The sequence below is a fragment of the Tenrec ecaudatus genome, chromosome 5, assembly GCF_050624435.1.
Source record: "Tenrec ecaudatus isolate mTenEca1 chromosome 5, mTenEca1.hap1, whole genome shotgun sequence".
Taxonomy (NCBI): Eukaryota; Metazoa; Chordata; class Mammalia; order Afrosoricida; family Tenrecidae; genus Tenrec; species Tenrec ecaudatus.
The window spans coordinates 7,981,896-8,007,050 of record NC_134534.1 but is presented as its reverse complement, the minus strand read 5'-3'; the positions used below and the strand labels follow the sequence as shown (position 1 = coordinate 8,007,050).

At 49.4% G+C, this 25,155-nt stretch overlaps 1 protein-coding gene across 11 annotated transcripts in view; it reads left to right on the top strand.

Annotated features, from left to right (window-relative positions):
• The window catches only part of PHF20L1 (PHD finger protein 20 like 1), a 69,486-nt gene extending 44,757 nt beyond the window's left edge, over positions 1–24,729 (top strand). For 9 of the 11 annotated variants that reach the window (XM_075549245.1, XM_075549244.1, XM_075549242.1 and 6 more), the window contains 11 exons: positions 1,218–1,403; positions 1,632–1,847; positions 5,242–5,298; positions 6,129–6,236; positions 13,034–13,198; positions 15,589–15,770; positions 16,950–17,049; positions 17,947–18,142; positions 19,844–20,216; positions 20,967–21,129; positions 22,363–24,729. In XM_075549245.1, coding sequence (XP_075405360.1) covers positions 1,218–1,403; positions 1,632–1,847; positions 5,242–5,298; positions 6,129–6,236; positions 13,034–13,198; positions 15,589–15,770; positions 16,950–17,049; positions 17,947–18,142; positions 19,844–20,216; positions 20,967–21,129; positions 22,363–22,505 — 1,889 coding nt within the window. In that variant the 3' untranslated portion in view covers positions 22,506–24,729. The remainder of the gene's footprint in view (positions 1–1,217; positions 1,404–1,631; positions 1,848–5,241; positions 5,299–6,128; positions 6,237–13,033; positions 13,199–15,588; positions 15,771–16,949; positions 17,050–17,946; positions 18,143–19,843; positions 20,217–20,966; positions 21,130–22,362) is intronic. The other 2 variants (XM_075549247.1, XM_075549243.1) reach the window with 2 other exon arrangements.
• Positions 24,730–25,155: the final 426 nt, after the last annotated feature.

Here is a 25,155-nt window from a genome sequence, read left to right as displayed (position 1 = left end):
TTACACATGTTGACCTGGAGAAGCCTTGGCGAAACACATCCATACCTCTGCCATGGCCATATATTTCACCAAACAATATTTTTAAAACATTTGATCAGTTTGTTTTCCTTTCTTGATTGTTGTTCTTTTTAACGAATGAGTAGAAAGGATGGGGAGCGGAAACTTACACTGTGTCATCTTAATCTTTGTTCCATTTTGTCACTCATCTCAACATCCTCAGTCACTTCAGTGTCACATGACATTGCTAAGTATTTTATCTGGGACTCTTTCGATCTGTTGGTAACTATGACCATCCTGTTAACAGCAATTGATTTTGATTCTTTTTTTCTTTGTCTTTTTTTTATGATCATGACAAACACGTCTTTCATTTTTATTAAATTAGACTTGAAATACTGGAGCATCATGCCCTTCTGACATCTTATTCCCTCCCTACATGACTGAACACGGTAGGAACGTGGAGGCTGGCCTCTGCTTGATAGCTGAATGTGTTTACATGCCAGCTAAGAAAAAGACACAGGCTTCAAAAGGAAATAAAAATGATAGATTCCCAAGTTGCTAAATTAGCGATGGAAATGGCTCCCTACGTTAGTAATTAACCGGAAAACTGTCTGAAGACAAGCATAGTATCACATTCCTTTGAAGCCCTTATCACTTGTCCTTCACAAGGACTGAATGTTGTTTGTGTTCAATTTTTTTTTAATGAATCAGGCCCAGAAATGTGTTGAAAGCCATCCATGGAGGGGATGAGGGTGGGGTAAAGTGGTTGAGGTTCATTTTACTTTGGCCAGTGAAGCAAAGTACAAACTCTATTGTATGTTAGGCTTGGGTCACCTCTTCCCATCCCCTCCCCTGTCCTCCCTTCTCCTCAGTTCCCCTCCCCTCAGAGGAGAAAATTGCAATTGACACATGGTCTGCAATTAGAGAATTAACCACCATCTCTTGCTTGGGAATCACCCTGAAATGAATGTCCCATCTCCTGAGTTGTAGTAAGGTTTAGTTTTGGGAATACTTTTGTGCCTGAGGGCCCGGTTTTTGTCTTTGCCTTTGGAACATTCTGTTCCATGTGACAACCCTGCAAGATAGCATCAGAGGGCAGGATCCAAATCCTTTACCCACCCTTCCCAGCCCTCCCCACCAGCCCCTCACCCCTTTTGACCTTAACTATAAGATGCCCCTGGCATGTTTCTGCCTCGTGAACATTGGAGATCTTTTTCTAGGTCCTCCACAGCCTGTGAGCCCCCCTAGAACTTGCCAGCATAGTGAGCGGAGAAGAAGATCCCAGCGCTTGGCCACAGTGCCCGGGCCCGACGGCTTTGTAGACAAGGTCTCTCCCTCTGCAGCCCCTGATGGGAAAATATTCTCCATCAGTTGTCACAGCCGGCCAGAGTCTGCTGGACCAGAGGGTAATGTATATGCTGATTTCATACGGAACCAAACATGCAAGAAGATAAGCGGTAGAGATGGTTGGCCTGTTCATAAGCCCCCCTTTCCCTACGTACTTCTCTTTGGACTTCACACTACCCTTAGGCTGCACACACCACCTTTAAGTTAAGCACCACTTCTGTCCACGTGGATAGTAACAGGCAGTGTCTGGACATTAATACCATATTGCCTTCTTTTGTTTTGCGTAGTGCCTGATGTCGCACACTTGTCCTTTGAGAAGCTGGGACCCTGTCTCCCTCTTGATTTAAGTCGTGGTTCCGAAGTTACAGCACCGCCCGGGGTCCTAGGCCCCTCTTACTATAGTGAGTTCCCTAGGGCGGAGAAGGATTGTCCACAGGTGCTCATGTACCCTCCTCCCAAGACAGCCCCTGATGGAAGAGGCACTCCAGCGACAGCAGCACCAGGTACAATGCTTTCCTGTGATTAGCAGCTGGTCTGCACAGATAGGGGAAGCCTGGGGGTGTGTAAGGAGACCTGGTGGCGGTGTGTAAGGAGACCTGGTGGCGTAAAGTTTGGGGGTTCGAACCCACCGGCTGCTGCCCCCAGGGGTCTTACTTCTGGAAAGCCTGAGAAACCCACAGGGCAGTTTTACTCTGCCCCACGGGGCACTGTGAACCCAAATCGATGGATGGGAATCAATTAATCCTTTATCATTCCTTCTCCTAAATATGTTAATGTGACATTGAGGGGAGAGAGGGTTTCTCTGCTGCTGTAAGGCTCGTTGGTGGGAAGGACCAAAGTCTTTGTCACGTTTATCTACAGTCATCTCTGGCCTGTTATCATCTGACTTTCTAGGCAGCTGACCCTTTAATATTATGCAAATTTGATCTCACTTTGAAACTGTGGAATCAGTACTTCCTCAAACCAAACGTTCACTGTCAACAGGGTTGATTCCTACTGGATGGAACCCTGCAGGACTGGGAGGCGGGGCTGGGGGAGGCTCGCTGTGGGTGGGGGGTGCCCCATGGGGTTTCCAGACCCTCAGAGTGGCTGGTGGGTTTGAACTGGTAACAGCTCAGTGTTGAACCTGCTAGCCCATCTGTGCTCCCCCGACATAAAACACATACTTCACAATCATCTTCACTTGCTTTTAAATTGCTAAAAAGACTCAACCCTTTTCTTGCACAAACTAAGAGCCATATGTGGGCGCAGTTGGGATGGATTCCCATGTAACCCCGGGGCAGCTTGTCCTTTCTTCCTCCTCCTCCTCCTCTTCTTTACTGTCAGTGGTGAGGTTATCTTACATATACTTCATTTTAAGAAATTAGTGCCTAGGCAGGAAGATTTGCAGGGTTTGAAATATTTCTTGTATCTTCCCAAATCTGAATAATTTTTAATTCTTTTTCTCCCTAAACCTTTTCTATATGGTAAATTATTTTCTTTCTCACCAGATTGTAGAATTACTCATAACTGCATGAGAGGTTTTTATTTTTTTTTCCTATTGAAGGGTTTTGCAGGTCTGTAACAACCAGAACTGGTTGCCTTACTGAATAGATGGACAATGTACTGCTAGAATCACAACAATGTCTGTTTATGGAGGGAATTGTTTTTAGGTGTGCATGTGCAAATCTCTTCCTGAAGATTCCACATATTCCGATGATAGTAGTGAGAGTGAAACTTGCACAGTAAGAATAGACATAGGGTAAAGTAGGGTGCTGGCCAGAGTACACGTCCTAAAGTGTCCTACCGTGTGATGGCAGTGCCTGGAAATCTTCACACAGGTGATCTTGCTTTTGACCAGGGTGTAGACAGGGGGCGACAAACGCTCAGAAGTGGAAGAGCCCATCCTATCCCTTACAACAACTTAAAAATTGTTTGAGAACCATAAATATGTATTTACAAATAAATGAAATCACCATTACCCTTAAGAATGTTCAATTTGGCTTCAGAGCCACGTGTACATACCAAAAGAGCCAAATGTGGCTCCCAAGCCATGCCGCCTCCTGGTTTAGACCATAGTTTTTCCCAAACTTACTTGGTCTACCTCCCCTTTTTCAGGGGGAATTAAAAAGACTCCATGTTTCCTAGCAACTAAAAACATTTTTGTACTTTTGCCCCTAATCCAAGATGAAGTATAGACACCTGTATCTGCAGCCCCCCTGAATCATTCTAGTACCCTGCCGTGGGTCGTATCACCTGCTTTGGGAGCCACTGTTCTGTAGAAAACCAAACTCGCTGCCATTGAATCTACTTTGACTCCTGGTGACCCTACAGGACAGGGTAGAACTGCCCTGGGAGTTTTCCAAGGTTGTCATTCTTTATGGTATTGGAAAGCTTCGTTTTTCTTCTTCAGAGGAGCTGTTGCTTTTGAACTGCTGACCTTGCAATGAGCAGCCCAGCGTATTACCCACTGAACCACTGGGGCACCTCCAAAGCAATGATAATGCTTGGTTGATCTTGGGACAATGACTGTGCATTGTTGGTGTTTGGTAAGGTGGCCAGATGTCCCGCTTTTGGTGGGACAGTCCCGATTTTTAACAATTTGACCCGCATCCTGCGGTGTTTTAAAAACCCCAATTTTTGGAAAGAATGCATGACAAGCTAGGGTATACGGTTTTCGGCTGTATTGTGGCTATTTCGCTAGGATATGAGTTTTATCAATGGTGTCCCGCTGGTGTCCGCTTCACCAATGTGAAAATCTGGTCACCTTATTTTGGTGCCTCCTCCTCTCCTGTGAGAGCCTGACACAATCACACGTGGACATCACAGAGACAGCCCATTCCCAAATGGGATGCAAACCACTGGCTTACATATGTTATGGGGGACACCCAGATTAACCCATGATAGGCAAAATAAAGACTTCATACATGATGGTATTCAAGTATAATTTAATAAATGGAAATACTACTTTAAGTGCGTGTTAATATTGTTCTTGGATTAACCCTGCCAATAAGACATAGCACTAGGAGTGGTTGAATAGAGAGAAGCCTCATTGCATGTGTCTGCTCAGCACTTAGGTTTTGAGACGTGATGTTCGTTTTAGTCTAGGAGGTACGCTGGACTATTGTGTATAATACCTAAGTGTCATTAAGGTGGACTGTGTCTGTGTATCGATAGGCCTTTGAAGTGTCTGTGTTTAGATAGAGACAAAAGTGGATTGCCACCGGCTGGCAGCACATTCTTGGTGGAGCTCAAAGGTACACAAGACTGTGCCCTCCTTTTAAGCAATGGGAGAGTAAATATTAATCATTTAACCTTTTTATACAGGTCAATCTACCTTATCATTAAGTTAGTGTCTCATTTGTTCAGAACGCTGCATGGTCCTTCCACGCGAGTGGACGCCCAGGGCTGCATAGCCAGAGTGACCTTTACTGCTTTTCTACATCTGTATCCTAACATTGTTTATATCGAGCCTCGCTTTTACTCGATTTCTAGATGTGGGGCAGTCTGAACTTGCTGCCCTAGCACGGAAGAGAAAATGAAAAGCAAACAAACCCCAAACCCAGCGTTGCCTGTTTGCCAGACTCAGCGATCGATCGCCAGGGCAGGTGGTCCTCTGCCCTGTTTGCAGAGAAGGGCGCTAAGGCACAGAGAGGTGGAAGCACTTGCTGTCTGCCACACAGCTAGCTAGTCACGGGGTAGAGCCGGGATCAGAGCCTGGGCAGCCTGAGGGGGCAGAAACCTAGAAAGGGTCCGTTTTTAAAAGAAGTCTGGCTTTCTCGGTTACGAGTTCAGGCATTTGCTAGTGGGTAAGAGCCTTACAATGGCATTTCATGAGCAATTGATACTTAAAACTGTGTCCCCGACTTGGAACACTTCTTCACTAAACGCCCATATTTTTGCCCCCTAAACCCACAGGAATAACGAAAACAGAAAAAAAGGTGAAATTGGAAGAAAAAAGCTCCACAACATTTGGTATGAATAGAAAGTAATCTTTGAAGCAAGAGACTGGAAAGCTTGGCAGCCGGGAGGTGGTAGTCTGTCGGGTTTCCTGTAGGTGCAAGTGCTCAGCTCTAGAGAGATGCCTTCACAAACACCTGGGTGGTCGTTTTCACGTGTGCTTGGTCCGGGCACTGGGAGACACTCCTTGAGAAAGTTTGCGTGTCAGGAACATCTCTAATGAAAAGTCTGGCTACCTAAAACATAAGCTTCCCTTTGATCGCCTGGAGATTTGGAGGGACAGAGAGCAAATTTAAATGGTCTTTAAAAAATTTTTTCCCTTTAAGTACATAAAATTTGGGGGAAACCATTTTACTGACTTTTTAAAATTCTTTCTGTTCTTTGCCTTCATTTTTGTGTATGTTTTGGGGAGATCTTAAGGCTGTTTACGGATTGACTTAACGTTTTTAATACCTCAAAGAAGAAAGTTCATTTTGGTTTATACAACCTTCTAAGAGAGCTTCTCATTAGCTAGCCTAATAGGGTCATTTTCAAATGGTGGAGTTTTATGTCTTGCCACGTCAGGAAATTGAGCCTCTTGCCCCTGTCAAGATTGTAACTGCTGTGTGTGTTAACTTCAAGGTGTCAGGCGTTGGCATTTCTGAACACTGCCTATGAAGACCCCTATAGTCCAGTAAGCTAATCAGGAGTTCACGACTCATGACACCAACAGTTTAATTGAATCCGTCCACTCTGGGCAGGTGACTGGTACAGCTGATTAAACATAAATGCGACTTTGAGCTGAGCAACCAGAGGAGGGACTTGGGCCAACCACGATGACTAAAGTCCTGACTTTTATCCTTCAGGTAAGAGAAAAGACAAGGATAAGGAGAGGAAAGAGAGGAGGGACAAGGATCACTACAAGCCAAAGCAGAAGAAGAAGAAGAAAAAGAAGAAGAAATCTAAGCAGCGAGGTTCGTACGCCCATGTGGCTGCTCCCTGGTGTGAAATGTGAGAGTCTTCAACGTAGGTGGTTTTGTTTGTTTGTTTGTTTGTTTCCAGACATCAAAATGGAGGTAAGACAAAGTCCTCCTGGTTGGGGGCCAAGTCATTCAGGTGGTCTTCCTTTATCTTACTCATTTCTCAGGTCCACAGCTCTGTTTGATATAGGAGAGGCATTGGCATGGCTCACTTTCATTTGCAGCTGTGCTCTGGACCATTCATCCTGCGCCAAACTCCCTACCGCATTGTGTGTGCGCGCGCGCATGCGTATGTGTGTCTGGACCATGTACCCTGCGTCAAGCTCCCTACTGCACCGTGTGCGTGCGTGCGTGTGTAGGGGAGAGGTTGTTATTGCCAATCTACTGTAGGATACTCCCTTACGTTAGTGTACAAGAGTAAAGAAGAACTAAAGCTGTATCTAGACAAAACTTAAAAGACGGGAAGGCTGTGCTAGCACCAGGCCATCTGTAGGAGAGATTCTAAAAAGATGTACTTTCAGTGATGGAGAGGAGAGGTCTGAGACATCAGAAGGGATGAGGAGCACCGGAAGGGCGTGGGATGAGCTCAGCGCACGTTGGTATAAGGGCAATGAGGTGGAATGAAAGATGTGCTCATAAAAACCACCTGTACACTGGGAGGGGCCTCCTGGGGATAAGGCAGGGTTTGTTAAACTCGTTTTGCTTTGGAGGAGTGAAAGAAAAGGCTTTATTTTAGACTTTGCTATGGTAACTCTGTATGGTAAAATTTCTACCACAAACAATATAGGATTCAAAGCACCGGGTATCTTTTCCAAACCATAAGTCAAACCAATGAAAAGCCTGACATGGAAGAAGACCGCCAAAGGACAGACACAAAAAGATCAACTATAGCATAAGATTTAAAAAATAAATCCTTTTTTTAAAAGCAACTCTAGCTCCATAAGGAAGATCGTCATAATTGATTTTCTCCATCCCATTCTTGGTTGCTTACAAGGGACATCTCTGTAAAACATGCGACTGGAGAGGATAGAGACAGGCCGGAAGGCACAGAATCCAAACGAGAGATGAGCAGCTAGGAAACGCTGGAGCCTCAAAGGCAAAACGTCATTCCCGCAGACTTCCGAAAGCCCTCCTGTGAGTGCCATAACATAATACAGAAACAGATAAGCTGCCACATCCACCCACAACAGGCCACAGCTGGGGAGCACCTTGGACCGGCTTGCCTGTTCCATTGCCTGTTCCCTGGAATGGCCAGGGACTGCAGTCCTTTTCTGTGCCATCAGTGAACTGAACCTGTTCTGATACTTTGTAACGTACACAGAATCTTACATGCTTGTATCTGATACTTTGTAGCAGACCCCAAATCTTACTTGTGATAGTGGAAGAGAGTAGGTAGCAGTTAAAGGCTGATCAGGGACACAGTAAGAAGGGGGACACTTGGGAGCACAGAGACAGAAGAGGCTATGAGGATGGGCTAGGTGGTAACGGGAAAAGGAGGGGTTATTAAAATTGATAGAATCTGAAGGAAACCTTGCAAAGAAAACTCACCCCTTAGAATTATCATCAGTTTCTGATTGCGGGCATCCTTTAAAGCAGCGGTTCTCAACTTGTGGATCGCGGCTACAAGTACACAAACTACAGTGATGAAGAAACAACGAAAATAATGTTATGGTCGGGGGTCACCACAGCATGAAGAACTGTATTAAAGGGTCGCGGCATGAGGAAGGTTGAGAACCACTGCTTTAAAAAGAGCTTTGCAAAATATTAATGCTTCAAATGTTACACATTTTATTTTGTAATGAAAGAGTAGAGAGTTGTATCGTGGTTTGCATCTTAAAGTCGGACCTGTAAATGAACATCTCACCTCTAAGGGAGACGCATCAGCCTGAAGGTGCTATATTTAAACAGCACGTGTGGAGTAAGGTAATCAACGTCTTGTGATTAATTGTCACCCTTAGTACATTTGAGGAGAATTTATTCATCTTGGAAATGACACTGTTTATAATCCTGGAGTGACATGTTTCCCCAGATGATTAAATTAGAGGGCTTCTCCTTAAATGGAAAATGAGGGACTTTCAACATTTCAAAGGCTTTGTAAAGTATAAAGAATTCCCGTTATGACTACCTTTCAATTCTATCATAATACATATTTAGTCTGCAGTCACCACTGTGAGGGAGTGTTTAGCACAATGCCTTTGTTCACCATTCAGTGTGAGCTTGCACGCCCCACTGTTGGTAGTTGTGTCACAAGTGAGAGCCGTCTAAGCCTGATGTGGATATTGCCTCATTCAGTCCCCATGATGATGACCTCCACAGTAGGCCTTTGGCTCTCATTTTGCAAACTGTTGACTAAGGCAGAGAGAAACAAAAGTTTTCCCAACGAGTACCTTGGGCCTCCTATGCCTCCCATTTCCACCACTCCCCTGCACACACAGCTTGGTGGAATCCACACTAGCCCAAAGACTGAGCTGGTCACCAAGACGGGTTTTGGTGCAGTTCGCCTTCCTTCTACCTTCTGCCAGGTGTTTGGGTCTGTTTGTTTGGATTACTACGTTTCCGTGGTTACTGTGATTTTAAACAAAGTTCTGAAAAATAGTCATTAGTTAACATTTTTAAAAATAATTTTTTCCATCCCAAAGTGGGTCAAGATGTATTTTGATGACCAGAATGAATTTACAAAATGCAGAACTATCTAGCACTGTACTCCCTGTGTGAGTGTGAGAAATTTCCGTCTCAGCATCAGAGTGACCTTTTTTTTGCTACTTTCTGAGCAAACCACTTCAGCTCATTGGACAGAGATGTGTCTGTAAAGATGGGGAAGCTAATGGAGGCATGCCGAGATTAGCAAGAACGTGAGCTGGAAAGTACAAGGAGAACCCAAAGCATACAGTAGTAAAAGCACCATTGCCCTTCACAGAGTTTGCCAGCAGAGTAAAAAAACATTGGGAAAGCAATAGGAACCACACGTAAATATCTTTGGGAAGGTGTCATCTATTCAGTGTAGTGTGTGTGATACAAAAATCATTTCTCTTAACAGGCTTTGAGAGGTTGGAGTGATCCAGGAAGGAGCTGATGTCAGGGCTGACATTTGATTTCAGTGTTAAGCATGGCAGCTGACTTTCATTCTTAATCCCACGGGAGGAGGAACTGGGGAATGCAGAGAGCTATTGTTCATTTGCCGAGAGGAGACAGAATGAGTCCGTGTCGGCCGTGTCCTATGGTTAGCTCCAAACTGGGTTTCTGTCTCATTTTTATCATGGCACTCTTTCCACTTGTCTTTATGCTGGGGAGACTGCGTAGCATGGAGTGGATTAAAGAAGGGTTTATACTCCTCAGTGTGGGATCATGTCCCGTTTGTGACACTTGGAGCAGGGGGATCTTGGACAGGCTACCCACCTTTTCTAAACCCCCATTCCCTCCCCTCGAGAAGGCTGTGCTAGTTCCTCCTTCAGAGATTTAAATAAAGTCATCATAGGGTGGTTATGAGTTGATCTGCAAGCTGCAAGGTCAGCAGTTTGAGACCACCAGCAGCTCCTTGGGAGAAAGACTGGGCTTTCTACTCCCTTAAACAGTTACTGTCTCGGACGCTGCTATGAGCCAGCGTTGACTCTATGGCAGGGAGTTTTAAAGGCCCACGCTAGTTCCTGCTCATTCATAGACTGTGTCCAGAGGGTCATTGGTGAAGTACTGACAGGACTCAGCAATGATTGACTGTCTCTCTGTCTTTGTGTCTGAATGATCTAGTGTGGCCAGTGTGGGCCAGACCATGTACAAAAAAAAGTGTCTGTTTTTCTCTTAATCAAAGAGTACCCCTGTTGGGCCCACCCCATTGTCAACTAAGCTGACCCTTAGTATAGATGAAAGTGGTTACCCAGCTCCTCTTGTATGCCCGCAACCCCAGACCCCACCTTTCCGCAGCTTTCCCACTCTCCCCACCTTTTACGTAGTCCTTTCCCTGCTGTCCGTAGGCTCACACCTGGTTGAGGAAGTAGAAGCCATCGGGGCGGCCCTGATCATCACCTGTTCACCACACGTACACGTGGGCCTGCGCTTTCGTGCCCCAGCTTCTCCTCTTCTGGCCCCGTTAGGATGGAGGGGTGTCTGTCCTTTCCTAGAGCCCTCCTTTAGGGGCACGTCCATCTCCCGCCTTAGGCCCTCTTCTGAACCCACAGTCCACTCCAGCTCCACCTCCACCTCCCGTGGATTCCTCAGTCCCATTCCAGAACTTTATGTTCATCAGCACGATTGTTTCAGCCAGAAACCCGTAAATATGCCCAGCCTTACCCATCTCCACCCGCCCATCCAGTGAATCCATCACTCCCGCCCTCGGTTCACCTTCACTGCCCTCACTTCTTATTTGGACAGCTGCAGTAGCCTCTGGCCCGGTACCCACGCTGCCCCACCTCCATCTGGCTGGGTCTTGCTAAACCAGTGCCTGCTGTCCCTCAGCCTCACGTCTCATTTCCTGCTGTCTCCCCAACTCTGCCTCCTGGTTACTGGGTGTCAGCCGTTTACCCTGCGGCCTGTCAGAGGTGCCATCCTGTGCTCTTCTGATTGGAGCCATCCCAGGCCTAGAGCTGCCTTGTCTTCTCCCTGCCCCGGCCCTGACTGAGGAGAACCAGAGGTGCTGATTGCTTCCCAGACCCACTCATGGCCTCCAGAGGTTTTGTTACTGAGATGAGTCTGAGTGGCATAGTGGGTCCAAGTTGGGTTGCTGACTGCAAGATCAGCAGTTAAAAACCACCAGCTGCTCTGAGGGAGGAAGACGAGACTTTCTACTCCCTTAAGATTTGCCGCCTCAGAACCCACAGGGAGAGTTCTACTCTGTCCTATAGAGTCAATATGAGTCTGAATCGACTCGATGGCAGTGAGTTTGGCTTTGGTTTGGTTTTGTTGCTGAAGGATTGACTTATCAAATTCAAGGTTGCCATCATAATAAGCTTGCTAGATAGCATGAGAGCCTCCCCTAGGATTGCAAGCCAAGGTTACTCCGCTGTTGTTTAGTGACAGACAACTAACCCGAGAGTCTGCGGCTCAACTCCACCAGCTGCTCCGAGTGGGAGAAAGATGAGGCGTCTGCTTCTGTAAAAGGGTGCAGCCTCAGGAACTCTAAGGAAGGTCACTGTGAGCTGGAATCGACTTTATGGGTTTGGGTTTGTTCGGTTAGTTAGAAAACATGATCCCTGCGTAGATATACAAGGGGCCACCCCAACAGAAACCGATGCTCATTTGTTTTGGGATATGAGGGGATAGTGTATTTGGAGTTCATCCCACCAGGTCAGCCTGTTAAGCAAGCTTTCTATATAGAGCTTCTGAGAAGGTAGCGTAACCATGTGCGACAAAAGGCTGATTTGTGGCAGACGGGGGACTGGTTTTGCCACCACGACAATGCACCTGCTCATGCAGCCATCTCAGTGCACTCGTTTTTGGCAAAAAAAAAACAACAACAACAAACATTCCTCTCTTGCCCCATGCACCTTACTCACCTGGCCTCGCTCCACATGACTTCTTTTTGTTTCCATGAATAAAGAGGGGCATGAGAGGAGGATAGTGGTTTGATTATGTGAAAGAGGTGAAGAAAAACATGAGGGAGGTGCTGTCAACCATCCAAACAGAAAAATTGTTTCCAAGAATGGAATTGCAGATTTGACAGATGTATTAAGTGTAGTAGATGTAAGGATTTTGGGGCGCAAAACAGAACCAAAGATCCAATTGGCAAAGTTTAGAAGCAGGCTTTATTGAGAGGCTTGCGGGGCGGATTCAGCAACTCAGGGTATTGAGCTATTGAAACCACGCCTTGGGGAATTTAGGATGTGTTTTTATACCCCTGCTGGCAGGCACAGCTGGGAAGGATCAAAGCTGGGGAGGATCTGTGCACACCTGGGCTTCAGCAGGGAAGAGGTCGTTAATTTTATCTATATGTCCAGGATGGGTAGAGTGGAGCGTGCTTATCTTCAGAAAACATTCTGGCTCCGGGACGAGCCGGTTCCAGGTGTTTGGGGTTGAGCAGGGGAGGGGGGAGGTCAGTGAGAGGTGAATTCTAAGAGCCAAGCTGAAGGCACCGGATTTGAAATGGAGTCCCTTTTGCCAAGACCAGGCATACCCGACTCTCCCTTATAGTGAAAAGGGGCGGATTCAGTCTCTTCTGTAACTTCTTCCTGCGGACACAAGGACGACGAACTCCTACCAGGGAGGGGGGTTTTAAGCAGAGTACTGGAATGCCTGGCCTGGCACAGGGTGGAGAGCCTGGTATTGCTGTAGTATCATCTGGTGGACTGCTATTCGGGTGATTTCGCGGAGCCAGCTTTGCAGGAGCTGGATGAGACAAGGGGCAATTAGAAGCAAAATTGTAACTGTTCTGAATCTGGTGTTATGCAGCTCACAGTTTAGCTTGTTGAGGGTCTGGACTCTAGTTTCCACAGTGGAAAGTACTTTGAAGGTGGTAAGGTTGTTTTGTTAAAAAAAATTATAAATAGATTAGAAAAAATTGTATTTTGGGGAGGGGGTACCCCTCATACATACGAGGAGGCTTCAAAAAGTTCGTGTCAATAATGGAATTAAAAGGCAATGGAATTTTTCCGCAAACTTTCGGAAGCCCCTCCTGTACTGTCTGGTCTAGTTCCCAGGAGCTCTTGCTGCACTCGGTTGGAGCAACCTTGGTGACCCGGCTGCTGATGAGCAGAGAGGAACACGGGTGCTGTTGCTGTCCTTGGATGCGGGGTCTTGGCAGGGCCTTCATCTGGATTGCCCGAGACTCTTATTCATGGTCCCTCCTGCATTTTGTGTTGCAGACTATTCGGACTACGAAGACAGTTCCTTAGAATTTCTGGAACGGTGCTCCTCTCCTCTCCCTCGGTCTTCTGGGAGCTCCCTGGCTCTGCGGAGCATGTTCACAGAGAAAAGCCCCGCCTGTCAGTATCCTCGGGCCATTCTGTCGGTGGATCTGAGTGGTGAAAGTATGTATAACCATGTCACGCTTCCAGCAACCTTAGGTGCTTTCCTGTTTCCTACTGGCATGGAAATCGCATCATATACGCGTCAGGCGTTGAGGCACATCGAGGAGAATTGTACTCAGCACCACAGTCAACTTTAGAACATTTGCTTCATTCTTATCCCCATTTTCACACCGTTTCTCTAGGTATTCTGCCCAAGGAATCATTAATCCAGTTATTGTCCCTATAGATTTTCCTGTCCTGCATTTCATATGCAGAAAGACATTAACAAAGCAGCAGCAACAACAAACTAACAATAAAAACAAAACAGATAAAAAACCTCAAAAAGAAAGCAGAAAATATTAAAAACAAGAACATATTTAAAATGAATCAAACGAGAGATCAAATGATAAGATGTTATATTTTAACTGAGCTGCTGCCACTGGCATGGTCGACTTTCTGTCTGATGATAATAAGGCTACTCCCATCCCTCAGCTACTGTCAGAGGACATTCAGCGGAGGCTTAATCTGTGTGTGGATCCTGCCAGTGGATTTTAGGCTTCCACTGTCATCCGTATCCTTCTGCAAACTAGATGTTCACAATTTAAGCTCTGATGCCATCCTCCTTCAGATTTGGGTTATATTAGTTATAATCCTTGGATCACTCAGCCTGGCAGGCTTCTTTTGTGGACTTAATGGACACCTCACTTAAATGCCTTCTTTTTGAAGCCCAGCCACCGGGCACCATTTGGTTTCTTCACTCCACTTTGCTATAGCACCTATATCTTCAGTGATAAGATTTTTTTTTTCTTAAAAAACAAAACCAGAAACTTCCCAATAGAGGGATTCTAAAACTCTAAATCTTTATGGGACCAGCCAGCCTCCTCTTCCTCCCTTGAAGCAGCTGGTGGGTTGATACCACCAACCTTGAGGTTAGCAGCGCCACACCTAACCCACCAAGCTGGCAGGACTTGAGCACGAACACTCACCACTGTGAACACTTTTAGAAAGGCAAACCCAAAGCCTGACATTGCCGTAGAGCGTAGTGTGCGTACAGGTGAGTTTCTAGAAGGTGATCCTTAGGTGAAGATCCTTATCAAAGCCCCTCAGGGTCTGTGGTCCCAGTTTGAGGACTGCTGCTTAAATCACTAAGAATGCACTCTTCTTACTTTAACAGGGCAGTGCTGCCACACAGCGCCCCGCGCTCAGCCTGGGGCTGCCCTAGATTTTATGTGGTCAGTTAGGTAGGGGTTTAGATCTTCGAATCATCAGCTTTGCACTCAGCAGTTTCAACCACTCACTGAACCCCCTAGTCATGTGCCCGTCCCCAGTTCCTCCCTCTGGTGGACTGTCTATACCTGTCAGCACCTGTCAGCAGTCTCGCTCCTTGCTGGAACTTCCCTCCCTGGGCCACACCCCTTGGTAAGCTCCAAAGTCGATTCCCTTTGGTCCATAACTACTTCCCCTGTCACCGTGGCCTCCTATCAGATTTTCCCTTCCTGGTGGGCTGATAGCACTCTGCAGGATGCTCTCCAGGCCCCTCTAGGACAGGTGGTGCTTCGTGGTTTTGCCATTGTCTTTTCAGGGAGGCACAGTATTACACTGTGTGTAGACCGGTGACTTTGCCATTGAGCTTGTTTCCATCCTCCCACTCTCTTGAAGAGGGCTCCAGTGCTCAGTGGTGCCCTGGTGTCTGTTCGTGTTCCGACCCTTTCTTCCGAGGGCAGGCCCCTGTGGAATCTCTATTCCCAGTGGTTTGAGGAAGCACCAAGTCACCTATGAGGGTTCCAATCTCTGCAGCCTCTCCAGCAGTCATTTATGTTTTGGGTTTTTTTTTACTTGGCTTTTAGGTTTTGTCCCTACCTTGAAGTGTTGCCTCCAGCAGCTTCCCTTTCATTTCATGTGCACGGTTCTGTACCTGATCTCTATCGGGTACTGTGGTAGCTGGTGCTCCTGATGCTGAGAGAACAGCACTGGCATTAGACCTAACGCATGCGCCTCGGCCTCCCTGAGCTTCTGCTTATCTCCAGAGCACTAGAGAGAATTCTCACCCAACGGGGCCGTATTGTGAAAGCATTTGCGAAGTATGCGCTCTGGAATCACTGATGTGAAACACAGCTCGACTTAGGCACGTTAGGTTAGAAGCAAGACATAGGAGTGCTGCCTGAGTCACTTGTGGTGCTGTCCACAGGAAGCTGCACGGCAGCCGTGTCACCATGAGCTTCCAGGAAGGATCCCTCCATCCATCCGTCGTTGCCTCGTCCCAAGACAGCTTCTACGTTGCCATTTGTCTGGCACCCACCCCCACCCCCATTTTGAACAAAAGACAGCTTAATTCACTGCTTCAGTGCCTTCTTTTAGGGGAAGCACACGGTAGTGGCAAACTACTTGACGAACTCTCGTCCATGTTCTAGACCTGTCGGACATGGAATTCCTAGATGACTCTTCCACGGAGAGCTTGCTTTTGAGCGGGGATGAGTACAATCAGGACTTCGATTCCACCAATTTTGAGGAGTCTCAGGATGAAGATGACGCAATCAATGAGATTGTGCGCTGCATCTGTGAGCTGGATGAGGAGAACGGCTTCATGATCCAGGTACAGGGGGTGAGGAGGGGCGGGGAGCCTGCTGCTGGCTGGTCTTCGTGCTCACTGTGCTGGTGACAGGGTTTTTAACCTGTCAGGAGCAGTGGTCAGGACATTTCTTCATCAACTGAAGTAGACTGTTTGCTCACGTCAGGGCCTCTTCTCCTTTCCTGGGCAGTGAGTGAATGATTAGTCCTAGGACACCTGACTGAATGGTGGGTGGTTCAGAGCCACTCAAGGGTGCCCTGGAAGTAAGCCCTCATGACCCACTTTTGAAAGGCCACAAACTTCAGGACTCGTGGCACCCTGCTGTGCCCCACACACGTAGGATCCCTGTGACAGAGTCAAGTCAAGTGCAGCACCCCTGCCCTGGAGCGCCTGGGTTTGCAGGTGGGCCACGAGCTCAGCTGCTATCTGCAGATTGATGGTTTGAGTTCTCCCCAGAAAACAGAGTGGGGATCTCCTCCCCAAAGACCCGGCCATCGGCACCATGTGCGGAACTGTGGCTCTGAGACCTGCTGGTGGAGTGGGCCAGCGACACCGCAAGGATGGGTCTGTCACTGGCGCCTTGCATTGGGGCTGTTGAAGTCCACCCGATGTTGCAAGCTGCTGGGGTGACTCGGCCTTCACCTTGCAGAGGGGCTTTCTCATAGGAGCAGGTCTTGCTCCCCTCCATGCAGGCAGCCCTCCATGGCCCCGTCGACCAGAGCCCACCTGCCCCGTGGGTGGTCAAGGCTGCCACCTGTACGACGCAGGCAGACGGTCACATCTCTCTCAAGTGGAGTGGTTAGCACCCCCGGCCCTGCGGACACCCTTTAATAAGGAGAAATGGGTAGTTTTCTGTGGTCTCCTCCATCCAGGGAGGCGCTGCTTCTCACTGTCGCTGGGATGTCTTTGAGAAAAGAGGACGCACAGCCCAGTTTGGTGTTGACACGGGAACCTGGGGGATGTTAGTGGCAGCTGGAGGGTGGAGGGGTTCCTCACACCAGGGCTGGCCGCCCTGTGGGTCAGCTGCCAAGGCTACACAGCTGTAGGAGCTGCCAAGGGCACTCTGCTCGGCTCTGTTTGCCTGGCTGGCCTGTGGTCCCCACGTGGGGGTGGAGGAGGAGTTCCCATAGATGACTTGCTCCTAATGGCGGTGATTGAGCTGGTGAGCGTGGACTCGGAACATGGTACCCTGTCTCCCTGCAGTGTGAAGAGTGCCTGTGCTGGCAGCACAGTGTGTGCATGGGGCTGCTGGAGGACAGCATTCCGGAGCAGTACAGCTGCTACGTCTGCAGAGACCCCCCAGGTAAGGCCCCCACCCTGCCAGCCTCATGGTGTCCAGACGCTTCACTGTTCCGGACACTTCTCCTTTCGCCTTAAGGAAAAGACACGAGAATGGATCCGATTGGAGCTTTTCCCTGAGGAGAGTCTGCGCCCCTTCATGTCGCCCCGGGGCAACTTGGCTCTGTCCCCAGGGACGCTGTGGGGACCTTACCATGGGGGTGCCTGCCAGCTGTCACAGACCTGTCTTTGTCTCTCATCAGGTTTGTGCAGGGCAGTTGAAGTGACCCGTCTCTGGCAGGTGCGCCTCCTGCACTGGTGCAGGAAGGTGTGAGGTGCTGCTGGCACTGTGCCAAGCAGAGCCAAGGAAGCGATCCTTTTGCTTGACAAGGCCAGGCTTCAGGCAGAGGATCCCAGTCCCAGCAGTGCCGGGAGCCTGTTCACTCCCTTCCTGTAGCTGAGCTGCTTGGAGCGTGAACCCCGCCTGCTGCATGCTTTACCACCGAGGTGGAGACCGGCTCTTTCTGCAGACAGACAGGAGCAGGGCCTCTTCAAGGAGAGGCCAGCCGGTCCTCCTATACCTGTCCATTGCCCTAGAATGTCACAGTGAGGAGCAGGGACATGATGAGACAGTTTTGGGAAATTCAGGGGACGATTACCAGGACAAGTGACTGACGCAGAAGTACAGTGCACCTGGGTGCCTCTTGGTGCCATCTGCCACCAATCACGTCCCTCTTTTGGGGACAGCTGGGGATAGAGCTCTGAAGTAGTTGGCTGCTCGGGCCCCACTGTCATTCTCTCTCATACCGCTTGTAATCCTGGGTGCTGCCTCGCTCACTGGGTGCCCTTTGTGGGGTGGGAGCGGGGAGAGAACTGAGTATATGCCCCCCCCCCGTGACTTTAACGTCCACTCTGTCTGCAGGTCAAAGGTGGAGCGCAAAATACCGCTGTGACAAAGACTGGCTGAATAACGGGAGAATGTGCGGCTTGTCATGTTTAAAAGAAAATTACTCTCATCTCAATGCCAAAAAGATTGTTTCCACTCATCGGCTGCTGGCAGATGTGTATGGTGTGGCAGAGGTGCTGCATGGCCTGCAGCTGAAGATCGGCATTCTGAAGTGAGCCCCAAGGACCCCCAGGGAGCCAGGGAGCAGCCTTGGGCCCTCAGCCTCCAGGGCACCACAAGGAGCACTCCTGAGACGAGGCTTCCTCCTATCAGAGCAATGCTGAGGGCCTTGATGGGGAGTAGCCACGGCCTGTGGGAGCCCCTTGTCCCTGCCCACCTGGGCATGCAGCCCAGCCAGGTGGCTACACTCTCCAGGACAAGGAGTCGAGGGGCCGTTTGCCTCATCACTTTGTCTGTTCAGGCCCCGGCCAGTTTTCCTGGCCTTCCACCCAATTTTACTAAATTCTTCTGAATGCTTAGTTAACACTCTTCTTGAAAAACCAACCAACCAACAAAGTCATGTTTTACATGAACCAGAATTAACTACTTCTTCATAAGAAGGTGGTCTTCCTTTTGTCTCACTTGCCTGAGCCGGGAACTTGTGTCCCTTACCCCCTCGGGCCCTCTCTCACTGTAACCCTGTAGCATGGTAAGCAAGTCTCAGCTTTCCCTGTTCCTGTTGGCACACTCAGCCCAGATGAATCCCTGCAGTTTGGCCTGTGCATCTTCAGCTCCTATGTATTGTCCCCCGTGTGGTTGTGTCATGAGCACACCTCTTTGAAGGCCACTATCCAGTGCAGACGAGTGTGTGATATTCAGCACACTAGTGTATGACTGAGCTGGCCCTGCTGTGTGCAAAGATGCACACACTCACACCTATGATGGGGAGTTGAATGGCCAGGCTCTGTGGTGACACATGGCACTGATTCAGCCAATAGAGTAAGGGAAGGGATCTAAAACAACCCTGTCGTGAAAAAGGCACGTTGTGTCTGGGATGAGCCTCGCTTGTGGAGAAAGTACATGTGTTTGTTATGCATTTGGCTAACAGCAAGGTCAGCAGCTTGAAACCACCAGCGGGAGAAAGCTGAGGCTTTCTACTCCCATAAAGAGGTGCGGTCTTGGAAACCCACAGGAGCAGTCCTACCTTGTCCTGGAGGGTGTCTAACAGTTGGCATTGACTTGATGGTAATGAGTTTGTTTTTTGAGTTTTTATCTATTCAAAACAATTTTACCTGTGAGAAAAGTCTAGAATACTACACTTCAGCTGTTTAGATCACCTTGGGGAGACAGGTTCCTTTACACACTTAGTATCTAAATTTGTGTCATTGTTAATTGGGCAGCTAACTTCAAAGTGAGTAGTTCGAAACCACTTTCTACTCTCAGGAAGGGTGAGTTGGTCTTGGATCCCGATAGAGGCAGTTCCGTCCTTCCCAATGGGGTCCCTAGGAGTTGGAATTGGCTCGATGGCAGTGAGTTTCCTGTCACTTTATGGTGGAATAAAGTCTTTAACATATACTCTCTCAAAATCTTTCCACATCTTAGAGTTTTACCAAGTATAAGGAGGCAGAAAGCTCAGTACAATCGGGATGTGCGCTGTCTGCCGAACGGGGTTCGAGTTTGCTCTTCGGGCTTGGTGAGCATCCACTCAGAGGGGAACCGCTGGTGCTAGCAGACCAACAGAGTAGCACTGATGGGGCAGCCCTGCGGGGCCTGCAGAGAGGACTGGGGAGCCCAGCCTGAGTCTGGTCCCCAAGGCGTGTGCAGTCAGGAGCCACCCAGGACCATCATGAATGCTTGGCCCTCTGGCATGCCGTGACCTCATTCCTGCTGTCTCGTTCTGAGCTGCTTGTCTCTCTCTCCTCCTCTTCTCCAGGAATAAGCAACACCCTGACCTTCATCTCTGGGCTTGCACTGGGAAGTGGAAAGATCCAGATCGGGCCCTTGCTGGGGTGCAGAAGAGCGAGGCTGGGCAAGGCCGGGCCACTGCAGAGGAGAAGCCCTGTCTGGTCTTGAACCACAAGGAACCACCCTGCGTGCCTCCCCGAGTCGAAGGGACTTACATCACCAGTGAGCACAGTTATCAGAAGCCGCAGCCCCTGGGCCTGGACTGCCGGCCTTGGGCAGAGCCCGGGTACCTGGGGGACGATGGTGATGAGGACAGCAGCAGTAGTGATGAGCAGGAGTTTCATCCGCGCAGGGAGAGCCGCCCACACTTCTCAGGAAAGGAAGATGGCCTGCCTGCCAAGGTACAGCTGGGACAGGCACCTGTGCTCGGGCAAGAGCCCATGGGAGTTCTGGGGTTCGCGTAGACTTTGAAGTTCCTAAGGACAATGGGGGTAAAGGCCTCTTAGATTTCTCTACAGGAAAACACTGACCGTTGGGACATTTAATTACTCCCTAGCCCTGGTGGTGTAGTTGTCATGTGTTGGGCTGCTCCCCACACAGCAGTTCAGAACCACCAGCCGCTCCTCGGAGAAAGGTGGGGCTTTCTACTCCTGTGAAAGGTTACAGTCTCTGAAACCCGCAGGGGCAGTTCTACCCTGTCATGTAGGGTCGCTGCGAGTCAGCATCGACTCGGTGGCAGGGAGTTTGTTTGGGTTAAGCAGGGTTCGTTTCTGAAGTTGTAAAAACAGTTTTTCGTTTCTGTCTTCACTGCACTGAGCCAAACTGTTCAGCAGGATGGAGTCCAGTAGGCGGACTGTAGGCCATGGCCATAGACTTCCCAGTGTTTCTGTCATCGCCTGGCTTTGACTACAATTACACCAGCAATTGGTCTGCACTCAAGGAGACCTGATGATGCTTTCTGAACGTTTTAGGGCCTGCCCCTGGCTCTCTCTGCGTATGGCGAGGAGCCAGCAACGCGTCCTTCCTGGGCATCGGGTCGGGCTGCCCGCATTGTGGGTGATGCGGTTTCTAAGATCTCCTTCCCGGTATGACATCACAGCTCATCCTGCTCTCTGTTTTCTCCCGATGGTCTCGATGATCCCTTGGAGAAGAGCCCAATGGAAGGGAGTGCGGTGTTTGTATGTCACGACAGAAAGGGCTCTGAGAGCCCCGGAGATGCCCCTGTGCAGTGGCAGCTCAACCTTCTCACCCACATTGAGCACGTGCAGGACCAGGTGACCAGCAGGCTGGACCTCATTGAGAAGGAAGTTGATGGTGAGTTCGCAGAGAGCTGGCTAAACTGGCTGAGTGTAGGGTGCTGCCCTCCTGCTGGGCACTCATACCCTGGCCCTGGGCTCTTCAGTCTGCTGGCTGTGGCTGTGGCTGGGTGCTGTTACCTGGGGCTTCCTTTGTCCTTGTGAGTGCTGCTGAGCTGAGCCTCCTTTGGCAGTCAGCACAAGGACTTCAGCAGGTTCTGCATCCGGGGAAGCATGCCCACCTTGGTGTCCACTTTGGGCCCTTGTCTCAGGGAGTCAGACAGAAAAACACCGCATCTGAACTAGGTCGACCTGATGTCAGACCTTTTTGCAAGGTGTTCTTTTGTGGCATTTTGTGCTTTCTTAGCACGAGGGAACCCTGACAAGTCGGCGTGACGGGTTGTCCTCAGTTTCTCGTTAAGGAAGCTGGAGTTTCTTCAGTGACTAGATGCCAAGTCCTGCACTTGTTATGCTCACTGACACCGTTCTCCTGCTCGCCTCCCCCAGCCCTCCCTCCTGCACTCAGTTTCCGTTTACTGTCACCTCTGTGTCCTTGGGCTAGAGCTTCAACTGCTTCCCCAGTGACGTCACCCACGTGATGAAGAGCACCCACAGTCAGCCTGTTGTCTTGGGTAGATGGTTGAAAAGGAACTCTGGTGGCCTAACAGTTAGGCATTGAGCTGCTAACCACAGGGTCAGCAGTTCGAAACCACCAGCGGCTCTGGGAGAAAGAGGCGCCTGCCCACGCTCATGAAGAGTTAGTACGGCAACCCACAGACGCAGCTCTGCGCTGTCCTACAGGGTTGCAGAGGAGTCGGAGTGGACTTGATGGCAGGGGGATTGTTAACGGAAGGCTTCATGATGGCACGGGGCCAAAAAGAACTCCTTAGCGCGGAGAATTTTCATAGGGGCACCTACTTTCCAGCAGTACTGATGGAGTAGAACTGTGAACGACGCTGAGAAATTGCTGGCTCTTTCACTTGCTTGCAAAGAACCTCTGGGTTTAAGGAGAGGGAGGGAGAGAGACTCAAAGTCGAGGTAGTCGGCCGATGTAAAGGAGCGGGCCATCATCCCCGAGGGGCTGGGGCGCTTCAGGCAGGATGTGAAGGTACTCGGACCCTCGGAAAGGCCTGACTCACATGTACTGGCCCATGGTAGACCAGGCAGTGCCCACCCTATACCTCCCTTAGGCTCATTCTGTCCCGTGGCCTTTGTTCCAATTCTGCCCACTGTCTGTGTTCTCTTCTCTCAGTTCTAGAGAGCTGGCTTGACTTCACAGGGGAGTTGGAGCCCCCAGACCCTCTGGCGAGACTGCCCCAGCTCAAACGGCACATCAAGCAGCTGCTGATTGACATGGGCAAAGTACAGCAGATAGCAACCTTCTGCTCCGTATGACAGCAGTGGAGACCTCCTGACAAGAACGTGCCTGTCCCGTCAGATCCCTTTCACTGCCCGTCCACCTGGCTGCTGGATGGACTGTCAGGAAGCCCCGCTGCGTCTGGTCCTTCCCTGATTCGTGACGCCAATAGGAGCCTCACGGAAGGAACTGGAAGGACAGCTTTATGGAGGGGGAGCCTGTGAACACGTTGCCAGAGCTGGTGTGCTCTGGGCCACAGGGCGGTCCTACGTCTCTCAGAGAAGGGCCCTGGTGAGCCGCATACGGGAGGAGCCAATGTGGTGGACTTAGGTGTTTGTAGCAGAAAGACTCAACGTTTCTAAACCAGCATTTTGCCCGAGACAAAACTGTTGAAGAAACATAAGCCCTCGCCAGCTCTCCAAGACTGCTCTAGGAAGCCCGCTCTGCCACCCTCCGCTGCCCAGAAGGCTCGGGTATTTCTACTGGGCGTGGGCCATGCCCTGTGTCTGAGGTGCTGTGTGTCCTCAGTCAGAAAACTGACCTTGGCGGCCTCCTCCCGTCTGGGGAAAGTGCGTGTGGAAGCCCATCTTGGTGAGGAGTTCATGGAAGAATCAAGCACCATTTAAGCACCACGTACTTGGAGCTTGTGGTTGTCCACATTCCCTCCATGCGGCTTCTGGAAGGCTCCATGTGCCAAATGAGGATGCTGCTGGGGAGAGGTGTCTCTGTGTGCTGGCTGCCCTCCCACCCCACGTCCACCACCACCGTAGATGCCACTCCAGGCCTGTGTGGGTTTGAACCTGGGCTTGTGGTTCCGCCCCAGCCTAGTCGTGAGGATGCTTGGTGGTCGCCCCCCAGGACAGTGTGAGGCACCTCAGCTGAGTTGAGGGGCCTCGGGAGTATCAATATAGCCCATGGCTGTGCATTTTTAACTGCTAGTAGTGGAATACTGGAAGCGCTTCATGTGTGAAGATGAATTTTATTTTTAAAAAAACATGCACACTCAAAACCTTTCGCTTTTCGTCACAACGGACACATTTCTGAAACCAAAGGCAACTGAGTTGCTTCCTTGTCTCTTGCTGGATTGTGAGCCTCCACCCTTGCCAGTGCTCATGGGGGGCGTGTTCGTCCCCGCTTCGCACAGGTGTGTGTGCTTGTTGTGAACAGACACCGCCTTGCAGATGTGTGCGTAGTCTGCACATACTTATATCTCCACACGGTGAGTTTCATTCCTATAGGCACTCAGAGCCGGTGGTTAACATGAAATGTCACCTTTTAACAGACCGTTTTTAAACATTAAAAATGTATGGACAGGTTTTGAAATTTTTTTAAGGGGGGGGCATTTAAAAAGACTGCTCAGAGGAGACTGTTGGGTGGCACGTCCCACTTGAACCTTTTATGCTTCGTCCCGCCGATCAGTTCTCAAGGTCTGTGTCAATGCAGCTTAGACTGACAGACAGTGAACACTTGAATTTATGGTTGATAAAGAATACATGCCACTGTACATCCGGATATTATTTAAATTTGCAAACGCACTGTTCCGTATGTGAGGTACTGTATGCAAGCCCCTTGATTAAAAGTCGCCCTCGTTTCCTGGGATTTCAGTTTGCCTTATTGCAGCCTGACATCAAAGACTGCGAAACAGGTATTGGAGATTTTGAATGCCTTTGAAGATTCTCCACCTCGACAAACGTGCCAAAGATGAGTGGACACAAGATACAGGCCTGTCTGTATTTGCTTGCGGTTTGTTAAAGCTGTCACAACGATGCTACGGACACATGGAAAGCTTTTGTAGCTGAGATACTGTGGGCCGGTTGCTTCAATCTGCATATTAAAGGAAAAGAAATAGTGCCTTTATTCCATGTGCGGAGTAAATCTGCTAATGTCCGCATTTCAAACTTCTCTCTCTCGTTTGTGTTTAAAAAGAATGCTTTTCGTCTTTTGCCTTTCTGTGTCTGCACTGTAGACATTGAGGTTTTATCTTCTGTTCTCTCAAAAGGGCAAGTAGCATCCTTCACTTCCTGTTCCCTGGATTGATTCGCAGACACCAAAGACCCTCCAGGTCCAATCATACTTAGCTCTTCCGGCCCAGTGGTTGGGGTTGCATGAATGCACACTGTCCTTACAGCCTCAGAATCACATCGCTGCTGTGTTAGCAGCCAGCCAGCCAACTGGAAGAACTTCCATGTGTAACGTGTGTCCTATGTGTCCTAAATGTTTTTGTCTGCTCACTTTGATGTGAGTTGGAGGTGTGGGTTTTTAATACAGACTTGTAAAATGTATCTCTCTCAGGTCCCTGACTGGGCAGAGCGGGAGAGAGGGAGGGAGGGAGCGGGCGAGCAAGTGAGGGCTGATGGAAGCCTTTCATCAACCAAGAAGCCATCTCTGCCCTTTCTCAGAGAGCGGGCTGGTTTCTGCGCAGCGCAGTTCAGCAAGAGGGCTCAGGTGAACTTGACCTTCATGTCTACTTCCTCTTGATGGGAGTAAATTGAGCAGTGAACAGATAGGGGTGTTCCCAGAGGACACAGCGTTTCCTTTGGCCACAGGCAGAATGGCAGGGCCACTGATGGGAGGGCTCTCTTCCCCTCACTTCCTTGTGCTTGAGACCTGCGGTTCTGGTGACATCGGTCCAAAGCTAATGGTAATGCTCATTGTCCTCTCAGGAGTCAGCCCTTTTCATCATTTCAG